This window comes from Protopterus annectens, chromosome 12.part0 (assembly GCF_019279795.1).
Source record: "Protopterus annectens isolate FY-2018-M chromosome 12.part0, PAN1.0, whole genome shotgun sequence".
Lineage (NCBI taxonomy): Eukaryota > Metazoa > Chordata > Ceratodontiformes > Protopteridae > Protopterus > Protopterus annectens.
In genome coordinates this window covers 993,562,632-993,583,627 of record NC_056746.1, presented here as the reverse complement: position 1 = coordinate 993,583,627, position 20,996 = coordinate 993,562,632, and the positions used below count along the sequence as shown (strand labels likewise).

Below are 20,996 nucleotides of genomic sequence, written 5' to 3'. Positions count from 1 at the left end.
TACTGGAGAAAACTGTTATAGAACCAAGGTTTTGAGAGCAAATAACTGGGGAGGGAATGATAATAGAATGAGTAGAGGCCAAGAATTCATTTTGACTGCAGGCTAGAGACTGCCTTCCCTAACAAGGGTTGATATCAGAGTCTATGCAAAGAGAAAGAAACAGGGGAATCCTAAGCCAAAGACTGTCACTAGTAGAGTTTTTAGTAGAATCTAAAATAGAAGCTGCTGTTGGTTAAAAAGGGATAATTAGTAGGGCATATAAAATATTGCATGATAACTGCAGAAATCAAGCATTGGAGGTTAGAAAGGACTGGGAAGAGATATTGGCTAAGAAGTTCACAAATTAACAATGGAAGGATGATTGTATGCCTCCCAAATATGCAGCTAACTCTAGAAGATCTGGGATCTTTCATTGGAAGTGTTTGCATAGGTATTTTTATATCCCAGGCAGACACCAAAGAATTTTCCTCAGGTAGATTGCAAATATTGGAGGTATTGTGGGGAAGAAAGAGGTAATTGGGAACAGATTCGGGGGGGTCTATATTAGATCACTGAACGTTTAAAAAAGCAAACGGTGATTAATCGACCCTATGTAAGCTAAAGCTTGCAATGTCAAAGTGTCAGAACTTGTCCAACAAAAAAATAAAAAACAATTTCAAACATTACATCGCCCCCCCCACACCCCCCTACTTAAATATACCAACTCAGAGGCCGCACTGCAGTGCCAAAAACGGCAAAGTACTGAAGCAGCCAAGCAAATTCTTTCCCAGGGAAAGAATTCGCTTAACAGCCGCTTCAATATTTTGCGTTTTCAGCCTTTTATGTTTGACCAAGACGCATTCGAAAGAAGGCGTCTTCGGTCTTCTAATATAGACCCATTTTTGGGGAGTGTAACGAGTTGGCAGACTTTTAAAATTTCTTACAGTCTACTCTATCAGGAATACTGGGTGAGCAAATAGGTGTAACTAACGCAATTATTTGTTGAGTTTAATTCTGGTGGTTGCCAAAATGGAAATCAAAGTGTAAACCATCTGTACCAGAAGTAGTGAATATGGTAAACAGAAATAAAACAACTGGAAGTGGGATCTTTAGAAAAGGGCAGGAGCAAATTACATAGAAAATGGGAATTGCGGGGACAATACATGCAGAATAATGTTTTGAGGAGGAATGAGATTTAAGGGATGGCAGTAATTGAATCAGCTATGTAATGTTTGACTGTCAAACAACTGGATAGATTATAAGAGATATCTAATGTTTGCAACTGAAAATGCTTCAGTTTGGTTTGTCTTCATTTAAAGAAATGTTTCCCTGTGTCGTAAGTGATAATTTAATAAAGATGTTTCTTGTTTAAAAAAAAATCAAGAGGAGAAGTTGTGGACAGTAATTAATAAAGAGCTGAAAGAATTATCTGGGAGAGGAAGAGGGCATGAGTTAAGTGTGATAAGTTGATCATCCAAATAAAACAAGGTGGTTTGATATAAACTGATTTGAAGGAATATTTATTGACATAGTTAAATATCATATACATAACACAATCAGAAGGTTATAATTCAAAGTAGAAAGGGATGTTTATGAAGCTGGGGGGGAGGGCAAAAAAGAAGGAGAGAGTAAGATTTTGGATATATTTCCTTTAGGAGATTAGTATCAACCATACAGACTGTTATATTCATAAAGGTGCAAAAATTATTGTAAGACTTAAACCAACATGGTAATGGAGAAAAAGAGATTTTCCCAATAAGGATGATTGCAAATAGTGTACAGAAAATAAGTAAGATGGGGCTGAATTTACTGGAGAAAACTGGCAAAGGAATCACTATATTAGGACCAAATAATTACAAAGGGAAAGGTAATAGAGTGCAATGATGCCAAGAAGAAATTTGGACTGCAGGTTAGAAACTGTCCCCCTACCAGAGACTGAGTATAAGCAAAGAGAGAGGGATAGAGAAGCGTTAAGTGAAACACTTGCTCTGGTAGAGTTGTTAGTCAAAGTTAGAACAGGAGCTGGTTTTAAAAATAGGAAAATTAGTATGGAATAAAAAATATTGCACAGCAACTATAAGAATCAATCAGAGGAGGTTAGAAAGGTTTGGGAAGAGAGAGTGGAAAAGCAGTTTACACGGGAACAAAGGGAGGATATATGTATGGCTCCCAAGCATACAACACAGTCTAGACAGTTTAGGATTTTTGCTTGGAAAAGTTTGCTTAGGTATTTTTATACCTCAAACAATCTTCAAAGAAGGTGAGATGGGGAATAAAGTGGTAACCAGGAACATTTTTTGGAAGTGTAATGAGTTGGCAGATTTTAAAAACTCCCTACAGAATACTCTTCTCAGAATTATTGGGGCTGCAAATGGCTGTAACTAAGGAAGGGATTCTTTTGAGATGGATACAGGATCTGAATTGCATAGACATAGTAAGTCCTTATTAAGTTTAATTCTGCCTGCTGCAAAAAAAGGAATTATTAGAACATGGAAATAAAAATCTAAACCAACTGTATTTGAAATACTGAATGTTGTAATAAACAAGAAAAGAACTGGAAATGGGAACTTTAGAAAAGGAATAAGCAAATTACATAGCAATAAGTGGAATTTGTGGTAACAGTACATGCAGAATAATGTAATGGAGTAGAAGGAGTGAGGTTTTAAGGGAAGGCAGAAAATGAGCAGTTTAGGTAATGTTGTACTAAATGAGAGTTGTTGTAAAGAAAGAAAACGTATATGTATTGTATAATGTATGCAAATAAAAAATATTAATTTGGTTTGGTTTATTTCCTATTAATGTATGTGTCCCTATGTCCTAAGTGATAAGTTACTATACATATTTAAAAAATGTTAGAAAGAAGCTTTCTGGCCATGAAAGCACTTATTTCCTTTAGTTGTAAAAGGTCTTCCCTTACCCTAATTTTACTGGATAGACATGTAGAAGGATGTCTAGGGCTACTTGGAAATGCTTTTCTTCAAGCGTTTTTTTTAACTAATTGCACAATCATAATGATATGAGATATTTTGTGAATAAGACGGAGAAGAGTGTGTCCTTGGATATAAAATACGTTTTTATGAACCTTAAGTAGGTTCATTATCAAGAAGGCATGTTTATGATATTTAATAAATATTTTGCAGGTATTTCTAAGTTGTGTGTACTGGCATCATGATGCCTAGGATGTTTCATATATATATTTTGTCTGCACCTTGTCTGTGTTGACCCATAATGATTACAGTTTGTCATATTACCAGGAGAAATGTGGTAATGTTCCACTCTGAATGGTTCTATAGGGGCATTGTTTTTCAATATTCCCACATTTCATGTAACATAATGACATACTGCATTATCAGTAGAGGGGAGATTGCATAGAGTAGAACAGTCATACCTAAGATGAGTCAGTTTATGGTATCTTGGGAAGATTTTTTAGCCTTTTGCCTTTTATGCATCTAAGATTAATGCGATCATAGTATGGTTATGGATACCAAGTATGGAGTAGTAGTTGCCAGTAGTAGTGCAGTAGGAGGTGATTATTAGTGATCAGCAGTATGGTTTCATGCTGGGAACGAGCACTACAGATGCAATGTTTGCTCTGAGAGTGTTGATGGAGAAATATAGAGAAGGTCAGAAGGAGTTGCAATGGGTCTTTGTGGACTTGGAGAAGGCATATGATAGGGTGCCTAGATAAGAGTTGTGGTATTTTATGAGGAAGTCAGGCGTGGCAGAGAAGTATGTATGAGTGGTACAGGATATGTACGAGGCTAGTTTGACAGTGGTAAGGTCTGCAGTGGGAGTGACATGCGTTTAAAGTGGAGGTGGGATTACATCAAGGATCAGCTCTGAGCCCTTTCTTATTTGCAGTGGTGATGGACAGGTTGACAGATGAGATCAGACAGGATGCCCCATGGACTATGATGTTTGCAGATGACATTGTGAGCTGTAGTGAGAGTAGGCACCAGGTTGAGGAGGCCCTGGAGAGGTGGATATATGCTCTAGAGAGGAGAGGAATGAAGGTCAGCAGGACTAAGACAGAAGATATGTGTGTGAATGAGAGGAAGGTTAGATGAATGGTGAGGATGCAGGGAGTAGAGCTGCTGAAAGTGGATGAGTTTAAGTACTTGGGATCAACAGTTCAGAGTAATGGTGAGTGTGGAAGAGAGGTGAAGAAGAGACTACAGGCAGGGTGGAGAAGAGTGTCAGGAGTGATTTGTTACAGACTGGTACCAGTAAGAGTGAAAGGGAAGGTCTACAAGAGGGTAGTGAGACCAGCTATTTTGTATGGGTTGGAGACGTTGACATTGACAAAAAGGCAGGAGTCAGAGCTGGAAGTGGCAGAGTTAAAGATGTTAATATTTGCACTGGGTGTGACAAGAATGGGCAGGATTAGGAATCAGTTTATTAGAAGGTCAGCTCAGGTTGGATGGTTTGCAGACAAAGTCAGAGAGGTGAGATTGTGTTGGTTTGGACATGTGTTGAGGAGGGATGTTGGGTATATTGGGAAAAGGATGCTAAGGATGGAGTTGCCAGGTAAGAGGAAAAGAGGAAGGCCTAAGATAAGGTTTAGGGATGTGGTGAGAGAGGACATGCAGGTGGTTGTTGTGACAGAGCAAGATGCAGAGGACAGGAAGAAATGGAAACAAATTATCCACTGTGGCAACCCCTAATGGGAACAGCCGAAAGAGAGGAAGAAGATTTGCCAGTAGTGCCTATTAATGCCTATACTCAGGAGATACCTCATTGGTGATTTTTTAGTGACCAGTCCAAAATGCTTTCCTTCCAAGACTTTTTCTCAGTCTGATTTGCTAGTGCTATAAGTTAGCTAAAGTCATCTAATTATATTAAATCCTGATGGGACATATTAGTCATTTTAGTCAAATCCATATTAAAGTCCTTTCGGAAGGTGATTTCCAGTTTTGTGGTTTCCTCCAACTAAGAGAAGGTGCACGCTAGCAAGCTGAAAGTTGATTTTGAAGTAATTATACTCCAACATTCTTGCAGGTTAATAGTTTATTACTAGGTAGTTGACTGGGGTGCATCATTTTTAGTCTATCTCATGGAATTTCCAAAACATGTTGCCCCTTTCCATTACAGATTTTCAGGACAGAACTGGGTTGTATTTATGTTCATTCATTCATTCATTCGCTCGTTCATTCATTCATTTATTCATTCATCCAGGCTGTTTGAAGGGAGTTAAGGGCTACTTTGTGTAATATGAAGTGAGAGTCTATTCCAGTGGAGTGCAATATAGGGAATTCTTTGGCAGAGGTAGCTATCCCACTAAAAGGCTCTGTTTATATTTTCGTGAAAGTTTAAGTGTCTAGCATTACATTTGTGGTGTTACATGGTTTGTGATGTAGAAGGTCACACAGGACAGGTAATTTGAGGCATAGGTCACACACACAGAAAAAGCTTTAAGATGTTCTGCATGAGACATAGAACTCCATGTAAAAAATGAGGAAAAGGGGTTGATGATGGCTATCTCAGCAGAGGCAGAGAGGGTTTTATTTTTATGTATTAACTTGATTCAGAGCTGGATTTTTCATAAGGTTTCTGTTTGGAAAATTATTTGTAGTTGCCCCAACAGACATGGGGATGTTCAATTCATATTTAACCTTGGTAGAGTTGATTGTGTTTCTAAGTTCTTTTTCTGACTTCTTTAGTTCAGTTTGGAGCACTGGGTCTTATGTTTATTCCTAAGGGTGAGCAGATTTTTTTTTCTTTTGTTATATAGGTTGTTTACGACTGGGGTCCAGTACAGGGTTGGTTCCTGAACTTGGTGCTGTGTTAATGACTTGAGACTGATGTCTTGAAGCAGACATTGAGGTGACTATAGAGATCCTCTGCTAATGCAATGGCGTTTGCTACTGGGTTCTCAAGGGGAAGAGGGTCTTTAAATCACTCCAGGCCATCAGCAAGCAGAATTAAATTAGCTTAGTTGGGTACTGATGGTAAAAAACATTCGCTGATGGTCTGACCTGGCGAGTGATTGTGTAGCTATGGCTTTAGAGCATAATGGTGCTATATTTGTAATGACAAGGTCCAGCAAATTTGGACCTGTGGTGTGGGAGTGCATTATTTGATCTAAGGCGTTTGCACTGATGAAAAGCAGGAAGCATTGTACATATTAATTTGAAGTGGGGTAGGTGTTCCAATTTATAGATGGATAGTTGAATTACCCAAGAGTAATAGTGTTAGTTTTAGTGATGAGGAGCATTAGCTCTTTCTGATAAGGTGACATAGAAGGGGTTCTTAGGTTGGCCAAAATGTGGAAAGGACTTGTATTTAAGGTTACTAGAATTTGCAGTAGTTCAACTGCTGTACAAGCAAATTTTCACTTGCATAAATGCTTGTGGCTTTCTATATGACTGACAGCATGGATTCTGTAACACATTAAGTACACTGACTGCACTGTCTACAGTCACTAATAAAATCTACTGCAGTATACACAACAGCTTTCTCACAGGAGGATATTTCATAGATATGACTAGAGCCTTCAAGACTATCAACCATAGACTCCTACTCAATTGAACTCAGAAAGATCAATTTTTGTGTCAAACGCTGTACAATGATTTAAAAGTTACATTGTGATTTTACAGAAATAACAGCTTTTCTGACCAAGGAATCTTAAATATTATGGGTACTTCAAGGTTCAGTCTTTGTACCACTCCTATTCTTCTTCTTCATAGATGACCTAATCCCAGGTCTTCCTCAGCTTGACATGGTCATGTATGAATCCAACTGACACCGTTCCATTTGCAACATGCAACTATGCAAGAAAACTTCTCTTCCGTTTCTAATTGAACTAACAATAAGCTAATAATCAACCCTGATAAACCTAGCATTCTGCTGTTCGGTACCGCCTTAAGATTGCTAATATCCTTTCAATAGTAATGAAAGATAACATTCAATAATCCTCCTTTCAATAGTAATGAAAGATAACATTCAATAATCCTATACCAAATGTAACTCGAGAAAGAGCTTGGCATTCTGTGTGACCTATCTTTATTATAATTCTCATAATGATTCCATAGTAAATAAAGTACATTCCCATCTAAAACACTGAAGCAGAATATCACACCTCCTGTCATCTAAAGCATGCCTGTCTCCAAGCCTGACTGCATGTAACTGCATTAACACAAGGTACTGCATTATCAGAATCATTCCCTATCAATATATCTGCAGGAATCTCCTCAAACACAGCTACCTGCTTGCTTCCTTTTCCACCCTCCCAGTCAAGGTGAACCCTGGCCAAAGGTATTTGGAATAGGATCCCTCCTAAAGCTCTGATTGGAGTGTACTGCCCAAGTAAGTACTGTTCCTCTTTAACCACTGCAGGCTTCACAATAGTTATGTCAGAGGCTGTGTCTCTCTTAGCAGTGGCCTGTCTTCCATCCATTCAGATAGGATACAAACTACGGTGATAGTTTGGTACCCCTGTTGTCTCCCTGGCACTCTGAATTCCCACTTGCTGGCTCCCTCACCTTTTGTTCCCCATCTTGCTTCAGTGGACATTTTTATGCTACATGTCCCCTCTGGTTATATTTAAAGCATCTAACCCCTGATCCAGGCCGTGTACCTGAACTAGTGGCTTCCTGTGTTACTGGTAGACTCTTTTGGGGTGATTTAGGTTGCCCACCATGTGTTCTGTTATATCCATGTGCAGCAGTAGGTGTCCCTTTCTTGTGCAGTGATGCCCTGCTTGCTAAGTAGAGATCCCCTTTTCTCTCCATCTGATCTTCAGAGTTACACTCCCGGTCTGCCAAGTAGATTCTCATGTCCTCAGGCAAAGTACTAAAGTACTAAGGGCTTGTTCCCTCCCCAAAAGGTCTGCCAGACTTTCAAAAGTAGTCACCCGACACCCACTTACCGACCTATGAAAATAAGTGTTTAACTCTTCCCTTTCAGAATTATTTCTTTAAACATAAACATTTAATCAGTTATAATAACACTGTTGATACATTTTTAACACAAGCATCTGTAGAAGTCATATGACACAATATTATTTACAAAACTCCAGCTAGCTATGCTGGTATATGTTACACATACACTGCCCTATTCTCCCTGGCACAGATGGCAGCACCCAACATTGTCACAATTACCATAATCTATAACAAACTTACCTGTGTCTTAGAAAGAATACGAGAATAGTAACCAAGTCTGCTAAAGCACAATATTTAAGACAAAACAGTTGGTCTCCACAAATAAACCTAAACTCTTATGGAGAATAATAAAACATTGCAAGTCAACCTTAACAAATATCACCCCAGCCACTAAAAACTCCATCCTTAAGTCCTCAATTCAAAACATAAGTAATACATTCTGAAACACAAATCCAGTTGCAGAAGTATTAGAAGATGACTGTCTAACTCAATACTACACATTAGCTGAATGAGCACCTGCCTTCTGTTTCTCAAAAACTTTCTCCAGAAGGAAAAAAACTTATAAAAAACCTAAACTCATCTGCCAGAAAATTTAGTATTCTTCACCCCAGCTTCCTTACGAAAGCAACAGATTTCACTGCCAAACGTCTTACTCATGTTTTTAGTCCATCTCTCTCTTACCTCAGGGTTTGTCCCTCCAGCTTTCAAACATGCTATTATTTTCACACTCTCTAAGGTTCCAACACCTTTGTAATTCAAAGACTACCAACCCAATACTAATCGCTGCTCTATCACAACAAATACTTGAAAAGCTTCTTTACAGTTACTTACACATTAATAGCTTTGGTTACTTACAGACTGACAACATGGATTTCACACAGACTGACAACATGGATTTCACACTGCCTTCGGTACCTCTACAGCCTTATATTCTGCCACCAGTAGTGTCTACTGTAAGATGAATGATGGACTGATTATAGCCAGAGCCTTTATTGACACAACTTGAACTTTCGAGGCAGTCAACCGTATATTATTGTAGCAAACGCTTAAAAGGTTAATCTTTGACCCCAATGCCATGGGTAGCTTAAAATTTACCATTGTGACTAATTCTTTCAAATCTGTGCCAACAACCAATATTCCACACCTGGCCTTTTCAATTACTGGAGTTCCACAAGGATCAGTTCTGGTCCCCTTCTTTTTCTGTTTATCATTGATATCACTGATGATCTGTCAGCTCTCATTCTAACCCTTTATGCAGAGAATACATTACTTCTGTAAGCCAATAAATAAATCCCCAACAGACCTGTAAACAGCTGCAAACAAATTTCACTAAACTTTGTCATTGGATATGTTCCAGCAGGCTGCTACTGAAATCAGAAGCTGCTGTTCAACCCATCTAAAACCAGTGCATTGATCTTTACAACCCTCCAAAAAATCACTATCTTACCCATCATATTGATTAAATACACTGTGGGTAACACTATCCCAAGTGTTACAGAATGCAAATACTTAGGACTTACTCTTGCTGAATCTGTGTCTTTCACAACCTGTACAGATAACATTACAAGAAAAGTTCTCAAGCAACTTAAGCTGTGTTATAATATGTCTCATTTACTATCACCTGCAGCCAGGAGAGCAAGCAATAAGAAACTTTTACTACCTGAATTTGAATATGGTCTTCCCTTACTATCACTACGTTCATCTTACAGTACACGAATAATCCAAATTATAGAGAACAAAATCATCCAATTTGCTTTCCTGGCAAACCCACAAACCCACCACTACAACCTTATTAATCAGCTGCATTGGCTACGAGTACCTGACATGTATGTCACATCTCCTCATCTGCCTTCTATTTAAATTACTAAAACTAGGCTACTGCCTACTCTCTAAGAAGCACTCAACATAATGCTATGAAATTGATTTGACCACCCTACAAACATAGAATAGGAGAGAAAGCTTTTCTTGACTAGGACCATCCTTGTGGAATCATTTGCCTAGTGAAATGAAATCATTATCCCTTCTAAAGGACTTCAAAAAGGTTCTAAAAACATATTGTGGAGGAACACAGCTGCAAATGCTACAGGGACAATGGATAACTTCCTACCAGTTTGTCACTTTAATGTCTCCCAACTGTTAATGCTGTATATGCATTTTACCACTTGATGATGTAACTTCTCTGCCATAATGCTTATGTGTAATGTCTCATCCTCATTTTACTTAAGTCTGTCCGTATGTTCTTTGAATTGTTTGCTCTGTATGATATGCACCCCCTCCCCCCCAAAAGAGCAAGTATCTATCCTGGCAGAGTGCAGCCTCCCAAACATCTCTGATGGTCAGGTGAAGGCCGCCCTCTCCAAAGCAAAAAACACTGCTTCCATGGGACCAGATGGCGTCCCGGGTTGCGTCCTACATGAACTCCAAGAAGAACTAATCCCTCAAGTAAAACTGCTGTACAATCTCAGCCTCACTACAGGATATGTGCCCAAAGAATGGCGTACAGCAACAGTGGTCCCACTCCACAAAGGTGGCGCCTCTGCGGACCCTGGAAACTATCGCCCCATAAGCCTGACTAGCCTAGTCTGCAAGGCTATGGAGAGGATCATCATGGAACTCATAAACAAAGACATTGGGGACCTACAGACACTAGATCCTACCCAATTTGGCTTCGTCAAGGGCAGATCCTGCCTTTTGAACCTGGTCGACTTCTTCGAAACAGTCACCAAGGCCATAGATGAAGGGAAGGTAGTCCACACAGTCTATCTGGACCTCGTAAAGGCATTTGACACAGTACCCCACTCGGGCATCATAGATAAGCTATAAAGCCTAAATATAAACCCCTATGTCACAAGATGGGGTGCAAACTGGCTCAAAGACATAACCCACAGAGTCAGAGTTGCTGGAGCCATGTCAGACTCGAAACCAGTCACAAGTGGCGTCCCACAAGGTTCTGTCCTGGGACCTCTCTTGTTCGGTATTTACTTTTCTGAGGTACAGGCCAACGTGGGAGGACTATGGCTCACCAAGGTCGCAGATGACTGCAAACTGGGCGCCATAATCGACTCTCCAGCTGACACAAACATCCTTCAAAAAGGTCTCGCAGAGATGGATAACTGGTGCCAGAGCCATGGTCTAAAGCTAAATGCCAAAAAGTGTATAGCCATACCCTTTGGCAAAAACAATGTGCCCACAAATTACCACATAGGTGGTAACCCATTAAGTACATAGAAAGTAATTAGGGATCTGGGGACCCAAGTTGATAGCAATCTCTCCTTTGACAACCACATTGCCAAAGTGGTTAGAAAGACCTTCTACATAGCCCACCTCATCATGAAAGGATTCACATCTAGATCAAGAGAGGTAATCGTGCTCCTTTATTCATACCTCATCAGCCCCATCATAGAATACAATGCCCCCTTTGGGATGTACCTTACCCGACACCTGCAGCAATTAGAAAGACCCCAAAAGTACCTCACCAGGAGGATCAAGGGACTCAAACAGATGCCATATGCTGCTCGGTTAAAAAAACTCCAGCTCTACTCAGTTGCATACCGCCTACTTTGAGGCGATCTATGCCTGACATATAAAGCTATGTCCAACCCAGAATTAATGGACATGCTCCACCTCAGTAAATCTAAATCCCTTAGAGCCACACACTTGAGGGACTTGAACCTCAGCACAGAAATAAATAGAACATGCTGGAGGGACAGATTCATAACCCAGAGGCTCCCTTTGCTCTGGAATAGAATTCCAATTCATGTTAGGCAGAGCACCTCACTGACTCTCTTCAAGAAGAATCTTGATGAGTGGATGGGGGATCGTAGGTTTGTCCCGGGGATTACTTCCGTGTCACTATTAAACAGAAGCACAGTAAACTAAACTTTAAAAAGGGCACAGTATACTCAAATCAAGGGGTGGCGTAAGCCAAACACAATCGGGCTAGGCTTATAAATGCCCCAGGGCAGATAGCCTAGTATGAACCTATGAACTTGTAATGTGCGTATGCTGTGTTAACTTTATATTACTCTTCACTGAGCCTGAGTCATGGTTGAAAAGGTTCAACAGACCAACCCACCTACCCTACCCAATCAGCAAATAGTAAGTAAATAATAAAGAAAGAAAGAAAGACGAAAACGTCTTTATTGTTTGGGCTGTTAGCATGTAGTAATTGCTCTGTATTGTACTGCTGTTTACTTATTCTTAATTTCTTAGATAATCTGTTATTGCTGTTCCTTTGCTCCTCAGGAGCCCAGGTCATGTCTGAGAAGGGTCATTTGGCTAGCCACTCTACCCAGTTACCAAATTGTCATAAGTACATCAGGTTATTTTCTTGCTATATAAATCTAAATGTGATCGTGTCATGGATTAATATAGACACATGTCCAGATGTAACAGCGATACCCATAGAAGAGAATATAAATTAGTGGTAGACACTGAAACCCAATAAATATTGTGTGTTATTGTTGCATTGGTGTCATGTGTCAGTCATGATCCAGGTATCACTATTTTCCAGGGACAGTAGAGCTTTTAGAGTGGGCCATTTTTTTATTGAGGCTTCTAGCATTGAACAGTATTATTTCCACACTGTCCTTATTTGATGTGTTTAGTTTGATAGATGGAGTAGACTGACTTTGTCTAAAAAAGAATAACACCATTAGTTAAGCCAATTACTGAAGTCACTTATTTTATGTTTCTGTTACTGTATCATTTTCGGTGAGAGTAAGCTTCAGATACATATTTGGAGAGCTTGAACCCATCTTTCCTCATATAATCAAAGGTTTGTGTCTCAAGCTATTTACACCCAGAACAGAATCAACCATATTGTATGTGTACCTGGGGTGTGGGGACTGGAGTGTTCTAGTAACCTGATTTTTTTTCTAGTTCCTGAGAAGTAGCTCCCTGTCAGCCTTTCTCTATTTAACCCGGTGAGCGGTGCATCTGTGTGTCTCGCTGTGGAGTATCCTATGACTAAGACATTTATATGTGTAGTGGTTGGACCAAGAGGTTTAAGGCCTTATTGTGCCAGCTTGGTGACCCATAATTTTAAAGTTAACGTTGGATGGTGGCTAGTGTGTGTGTGTGTGTGTGTGTGTGTGTGTGTGTGTGTGTGTGTGTGTGTGTGTGTGTGTGTGTGTGTGTGTGTGTGGTTGGTGGAGTGTGTTTGGGTTGATGAGGGTTTTGTGTGACAGGTGTTTGTCCAAAGGCATGTGAGGCTTCTAGAGATACTTCTTAAGTACTTCAGCATAGGGTGGCTTATCTTTTAGTGAATAGCATAACAATGTGAGGTATGTGTTAATGGTGACAACCTGGTAATTTCTGACAACTTGTTAGAGAAGAAGTTAGCCTCTAAATTTAGCAAGCGTCTGCACCTTGAGCATGTAGATTCAATGTGTGGTAAGAGTAGGTGATTGTCAGTGAACATGAGGCCATTTGTGCACTGCCTCTGAGTGCCTAATGTTAGAAAACTGGTAACAGATGGTATAAAGGTGGAGTATTGCAATCTCATAGTTCTAGAATCTGAGTAGACAGGCTGGTGTGTGATAAATATAGCTAAAAAGTTTTACCTATATTAAGCGGCTGCATCTGTCCTGGTAAAGAACTTACTATTAATGAAGGTTTTATATTAGCCGAGAGTTCTTGCAGTAGAACGGGAGAACAAGGCAGAGAGGTTGCCAGTTTTTAACTTGCCTAATAGAAAAGTATAAGTGAGGTGGAATTGATGTAAGGTAGTAGAAGCTGGGAATATACCTTGCACAGGGAGTCCAGTAAGTTGGGATTTAAAGATATAATTTTTTTAACTCTGGGCCAATTTACAGTAATAAGGCACAGCTCTGAGGTAACAGTCTTGAAAGTGGGTTGGCATTGCTGTGATGAGAGAATGGGATGAGGTACCAAGTATTGAAAATGGGGAGGCATTTTATGCTGAAAACAGGCGTGTAGTAGCTTGGTGCTGAGAGATCCACTTATCTTCTCTGCACCTTACTATGTAAAATTTTAAATGATTGCTCCTGCCCCCCCCCCCCCAAGAAAAAGAGAACTCCCAATCACAATCTAAGGAAATCCAAGGAGAAATTAATATCACTCAACCATCCCCCATCTAAAGCAGTCATTGGTGAAAGAGTCTTCTCACAATCAGTCCTTGCACTATGGAACAAACTGCCAGCAGAGTCAAGGGATGAAGATACTCTTACCAAGTTTAAGAGGTTCCTTTCTGAGCACCTGTTCGAGGAAGTTGCTTGCAAATGCTTTAAGGATGATTAAATTCTTTAAACGGCTTAGTTGTAAAAATGCTTAGAGTCTCTCAACTGTTCTCCCCTGCCATTTAACTCTTCTAATTTATGGGTTCTGTTCTTAGTTTCCAGGCCTTTATGTGTAATTTTTTTTTTTACTCACTCCCATTTGTGTTTTTTCTTAAACTATTAAGAAGCAGTTTCATGTAGTCAAACTATATTGCAAGACATATAAACCTGCAACTTTATTATAAATGTGTAAGACCTTTATAACATTCTATTTTAAAAAGATGTATAATAACCAATATAAACTTTCTAAAGTTTTGTAACTACGTAAACCTAGCAGTTTATTATACTTAAAGTTTCTAACATAAGTTTACTTGCATTGTTGAGTGCCTCTGAGCTAAGGTCACAGCTGAAAAGGGTCTCTGGACCAGTCCACCAACTCAGTTACTAAATAGTAAATATATAAATATAGCATCCTGTTATATCACAAGCCCTGTAGTCAATAAGGCCACTCCATTGCTCAGACTATGATAGAATGCATGTTGAACATGGACCAACAAGTATCTCACAGTGAAAAGATTCTGTAAGGCTGATTGTGAATTATCCTTTCAAAAACCTTGGAAAGTAGCAAAGAAATGTAAACAAGCTTTCAGTTCAGTTGCTGGGCCATCTTTTTTAGGGTTAATTTGATGGCTTTGCATTCACCAAGCTGTATTCCTATTCTATGTTGTGCAGCAGCTTTTTTAGAACTAATGGCCACCATCTGACAATAGCAAGCTCACGATAAGTCTTACTATTGAAGATGTAATTGTCAGATGTTTTTTTGCCAGTCTGTAGTTGTCAAAACCATTTGTTTAAACCTGACACTTGCCTCTTATGATTTTATGCAGACAGTAAGGCTGTTCTTTTATGCAAGGAGGCATGGATGACTAAGTACTTTATACGCTGATCCCATGCAAATGGCGTTTAGACATTGTTAGTAGGTGCAAAGGAGTGTGGGAACACTAATTCTGAGGTTTGCATTGAAACCTAGGAAGATTAATGTCATCTTAAAACTGCACTAAAGTCTTAATTTTATGCAAATAAACATTTTACTGTGTGTAATCTTTAAATGAGTAGAACATCTTTTAGGGGAAACATTTTTTAGAAGATGACTGTTACCTTTTTGAGATAATGACATTAAAAGCTACAGTGAAAAAACTATTTTTCAGAAAATTTTTGTGGCACTTTATTTATGAAAATTGTAGTCTAGTTTAATAGGAAAAGTAGTACTGCAATACTTTCTGTGGCTTCATAATCCATATTTGCTTCTTGTTTTGTTTTAGGGTAAGAAAACTTATGCAAATTACATAACAATGCTTGTTGGGTGCCTGTCCTTTCGTCAGCCATATGCTGGTTTTATTTTAAATGGTGTGAAGACAATAGAAACTCGCTGGCGACCTCTGCTGTCCAAATACGGTAATAGTACCATAGCCATTCACATAGCTCAAAAAGACTGGGAAGATTCATCATGGAAGGATATTCTTATCAACAGGAGAGCCATGACAACAGAGGAAATCGACAAGTTAATAAATGATGGTGAGCAATATGGTAGAGGAGTTATAGCAGGTGGGTGTCCATTCCATATTTTCTGTACAGTTCCAGGCTAGCTATTCATCATAACTGATGAGGGTTGATAATTTATCGTCTGTGTTATAAATAGGTTACGTATTTGGAAGAGCTGTTTTTATCTCCTGTTCCCAGTTCTTTTATCTCCTTTTGTTTATTGTATATTGATTAGTGTATTCAGGTTTGTGTGCTTTTTAAGGTCAAATGTTTGATTTAAATAATTTGAAGGATGTAAGTCACACAGTGTGTTATTGAAGAATTGCAGTAGTCTTCGATTCTATGAATAAAAATAGGCAGTTGTTACCTGTAATCAGATTAACAGGTATAGGGAAAATAAGTGAAATATCATTTATTTACTCTGCTGTTGTTGTGTGATTCACTCTAAATGCGTAACATATTCTCTTTGTTAGGTCTTTTTACTAAATTTTAACATTTGCTGCATCTTGTTGCTCTTACTTAATTCTACGTTGCATATTTATTTTGTGCTGTCGTCATACTGTGAAACACTGCTGATATGATCATAGTTATCAGCAACATTTTATAAACCTCTTATTGTGGAAAGGGTCACAATGGTAGCTAGCTAAGCAGGCGCAGGATCGTCCAGACTTCATATAGCAAGTAACAGTGTCCAGCGTCTCCTGTGAGATCCCAGGTGTTGCCAGTTGAGCTGAGAGATATAGTCCTTCCAGCATGTCCTGAACCTGTTACAGTGCTTTGTCTCAGTGGTTGATGTCTGGTACATTTCTTGAGAGGCACCTGGGTGTCATTTCCAAGTAGGTGCCCAAACCATCTCAGCTGAATCCTCTTAAAAAGAAGGCACAGTGGCTGTACTCTGAGGTCCTTCTAGATTGCTGTGCTACTCACATTTTCTCAGAAAGTGAGGCCAGCTTGCTTGTGAACAAACCTCATTTCTATTGCCTGTATCTAAGATCATCATCGTTTTGGTCACTACCCAACGCTGATGCCCATAAGTGAGCATGGTGGCATAGACCCCAAAGCTTAGCAGAAACCTTTATCCTGTGACCCAGCTCGTTTCTCTTCTTCACAATCTGGCACAATACCTGCAGTGCTGCTACTGCACCAGTTATCAGGTTAGTCTCGCAATTCTGTGTACCTCGATGTGTGAACAAGATGCTAAGATACTTAAACACTACTTGTGTTACTGTTCAACACTCGCCTGAAGAGGGCAGACTACTCTTTTCTGGCAGAGAATCAGGGACAACTGCACACAGACCTGTTTAAAGCCCAGTGCCTTTCTACTAGTCATATTCTAACCTTTAGGTCTGAAGAGGATCCCAAGGGGACTCTACAAGGAGTGAAATATACCAGAAGAAAGTAAATCCAGAGAGAGTACCTGTGAGTGAAAGGACCTGATACCTTATAAGGGAGAGGCTACTATATTTTCTCTGTTTTGCTGAACTGTCTTGTAAGTATACATGAACTTTGGACTGGAAAGCTGTCCCGAATGACTGATATAATTGTTACAAGTGAAGCCATTTGATACACACATGCACGTCACACAATTGTATATGTGTGCATGCGTTATGTATGTTTATATGTATGTGTGTGTGTGTGTGTGTGTGTGTGTGTGTGTGTGTGTGTGTGTGTGTGTGTGTGAGTGTTCCTATGCACAAGTCCTGTGCTGAAGATAAACCAGGTGCTGGAGGATGAATGTATATTAGAAGCTTCTGCTTTTTTACTGTCATCAGTAACACCTAATGCTAAACCCTAGGACTTCAAGTATCATTACACACCAGTTTGGTTAATCATCATTTTAAGGGCATGTTGAAGTATAATGTCTTAAAAGCAGTTTATCTGCTTTTTCTTTCTTTCTTCCATGGGAGGTTAGTAAGAGCTCCACCCTTAGTGTATAATTTCTCCATTTTTGAAATGGAGTTACATGTAACAGAGAAGCAAGAACATTGTAAACCACTGTATCCTGTTGGTACCTAATGCCTAAAGACATTTGGTAGCTTTCTTTTGTTGATTAGGTATTTGATATTTGCTTTATATGAGATTGGAAATCCCCACTTCATCAGCTTCAGGACACAAGGCCAGCAAGACTTTAAAACTTTCCCAGGCCACCTGGCCCATCCCCTTTTATCCATAAGGCTGTGCATTGAAGGTCTGTTCTCCAAATTTTTTTTGGCTTTTGTACGATGCAGCCATTTCTACAAATTGCCCAGGCTACCGTTGTTATTTTTTTAGTGTATTGGGTACATTTCTAGTGCATTTCAAGAGATTTATGTTTTTCCTGTCCAACTGCCCTTTGATTCTTCTGCCTGATGGTTAGTGTTTGTAAGTTTTATTTATTCAGTCTCCTTCCCCTTAGCATTTACCATTTTTTCTCATTATATTCTTACTCTGCAGTTGTTACTAGTTTTATTCGTGTCTCCTTTAGTCTGGATAGATGAAAATGGGGCATCTTAGTTATACAAATCTTTCCTTTTGCAATGTAGTTGTCATTATTAGTATCTTGCTTGCTCTTAATAGTCATTCATGGGCATCTTAGTTATAAAAATCTTTTCATGTGCTTCTCTTAGTTCTTAAAAACCTTGCAAGTGTCTTTGTTGATTATATTGTAAATATTAAATTTGTACAGTTTGTTTTTCTTGATTTTATGGTATTTTTTGTGGACATTGATGTACTCAAGTAGAATCAAATTCTTCTGACTTGACCCTCTGACTGGCCCTGCTCAGGCTTCAGTGTTAGTTGTGGCTATACACATGTTCACCTTATGGAAAATACTTCAACTGCTCTCTTCATTGTTGTCTTTTTATGTCAGTATCCTTGGTGTTGTGCTCCATGTTGACTTCAGCTTCAATTCTAAGTTGTACATCAAAGTTTTGCCTGCAAGATCGGTACTCTAGATGCTGATTTGCATATAACCTTTGATCTTGGCTCTGGGTGGAACACGAAATCTTATTTGTTTGACGTCCATATTTAGTGTTGACCTCCATATTTATTTTGACCTCACTTTGGAGCCAAACTTCAGTCTGTAGAATCATGAAGGCTGATCCATCTCAGCCCTTAGAAGAACCTCAAGTCAGGAGATCCTTTCAGGTAAAAACAGAACTTGACCTTGACCCTTAATATACCAGTCAGTTTTCAGGGTCCTTCTTGATGACATCCTAGGCTGTTGAGGTTTGAGTTTGGTCAGTCAGTACCAGTAGGATGTTGTTAAGCTCTCAACTTGTCAAAGAAAGGTTTTTACTTGAGAGCAGACTCTCAACATTGATAATCTTAACCTCAGCCTGGTCGACTGTGCTTGTCAGTATCCTCTGTTTAGTGTGGAAATCCAGTACAGTATAGTTTTTGATGGCTTTTTCTTGATTCTTTCACTGTATCCATTTAAAACTTGACCTGTCCATTTTTTACAAACGGTCCATTTTGGGATATTCGTATAAGTTTCCATTGTCATGTTAGCTTCAGTTTTAATCTCTTTTTTATGCAAATTTCAACAGACCTAACAATTTCCATTTACTTCCCTCATGTAAACATAAAAAGGGAGGTTAAATTCATGCTAGCACATTGAGCCTTTGTATTTGGCTAGCGTTGTGGTACTATTCTAGTGCAAAGACTGCCATTGTGGTACTGTTCAAGTTTAACATAAGACCTTCTACCCTCCTTCCAATTTTGTCCACAGGTGGAACTGAGCTGTATTTTAGTTTGTATTAGTTTTTCAACTGCATTTATCACTGTAAAATTGTACCACTTTACATTAATTACATTGTCAGTCCTCCCTTTGTATTCTGACTGGAGGTCAAATTTACTTGTAAATTTTGCTCTAGCCTTTGTAATCTGTCATTTTCCTGTTCAGACTGCAGTTGGAACTCAGTTTCATATCAACTTAACTTTCAGCTGAATCCATCATAAGATATAATATCACCTTATGCCATTGTATTCAAGAGCTTCACCCTCTTTCCTACGCTGAATGGAGGAGAAGCATATTTTTGGATCGGATTGTCTGAAATCTTCATGATTCTATCACTTTGACTTCATTTTCATAGTCAAGATTTTGCTTGGCACCCTTTCCTCCTGTGTGTTAGGCTGTTACATGAGATGGATAGATAGCATTTGCTAGATCAATATCATCACTATGGCACTGTTCTGCTCCTGGATATTTTCTCTGTCAGTGCTAATTCAGCATTGTGAGACACTTTGAGGTCTGTCTCTTACACCTCACAAACCATACAGAAGTGCAAATCTGTAGATTTTGTTTTTTCTTACATAAGATTAGCCTAGTTCCGGGATAAAGAAAGATGAACTGTGCTCCTAAAGTTGCCTATTAGGATGCCATCTCCTAGCATTCCACACAGACCATGCTTTCTTTTTTATCCTCCAAACTTATCAGTTACAGTGTTAAAAGATCTGTTTTTCCACAATATTGTGGTTCTGATCAGCATATATAGATAAGTACAAAAAACAATATCTTCAACGCAGCTCCGGTACAATTAAGGCTGTCTTGTATACCCACGGACCTAAACGGTCCTGTAATAATCCAATGTAAACGGATGGATGTTGAAAATTAAATACATTTATTATAAAGAACACAAAATAACACAAAATAATAAATTATAAATCGTAAACAATATTAAAAGGTAACTGATTAAGCGCTTTCATCTCCATGCGGAGACTTCTTCAGAATCTAGTTGCCTTCCAAAAAATCCATCTTTTATATAAACAATGTTTGTAAGCCATTGGCTAAACAAAATAACATAATTAATTGTATGATTGTGTTGTTAAAGGGCTAGCCTACGTTGAAATCCTAAAAAATACTAAAATACATACTCCAGTGAACAGTGAATCAGAATAACAATATAACTTATACTATTAATGGAAATGGTACGAATGGTATAAGTAAGTGAACATAATATACCTATACCCAGTACCAGAACAACGGAACTAAAATCCAACCATCATATGTATTATTTTGTGTAAATATAAATAAAAAAATATATAAATAACAAAAATAAATAAATGCATATGTCACATATAATTAACCCAAGCTGCAATATGAGACATATTAGAATAATATTGTTCAAAGAACTAAAGGTGACATATGTGAATATATAATATCTGGGAAAAATATATATAAATCAATAAACACTTATAAAAACTATTAAAATATTTAAAAATGTATTAAAAATGTATTGGTAATAAAACATAGTTGATATTGTAATATAATAATATATATTAATTACCATATAAAAAGATATATATATGAAATATAAAATTAATATTCATTTATTTATATATATGTAATATATATAAAATAATATAATAATCAAAT

General features: G+C 38.4%; 1 protein-coding gene across 1 annotated transcript in view; it reads left to right on the top strand.

The window, feature by feature from the left end:
- The window catches only part of LOC122816927 (protein EOLA1-like), a 176,801-nt gene that overhangs the window by 25,655 nt on the left and 130,150 nt on the right, over window positions 1–20,996 (top strand). The window contains exon 2 of the mRNA XM_044090010.1: window positions 15,421–15,703. Within this exon, the coding sequence (XP_043945945.1) occupies window positions 15,421–15,703 (283 nt within the window). The remainder of the gene's footprint in view (window positions 1–15,420; window positions 15,704–20,996) is intronic.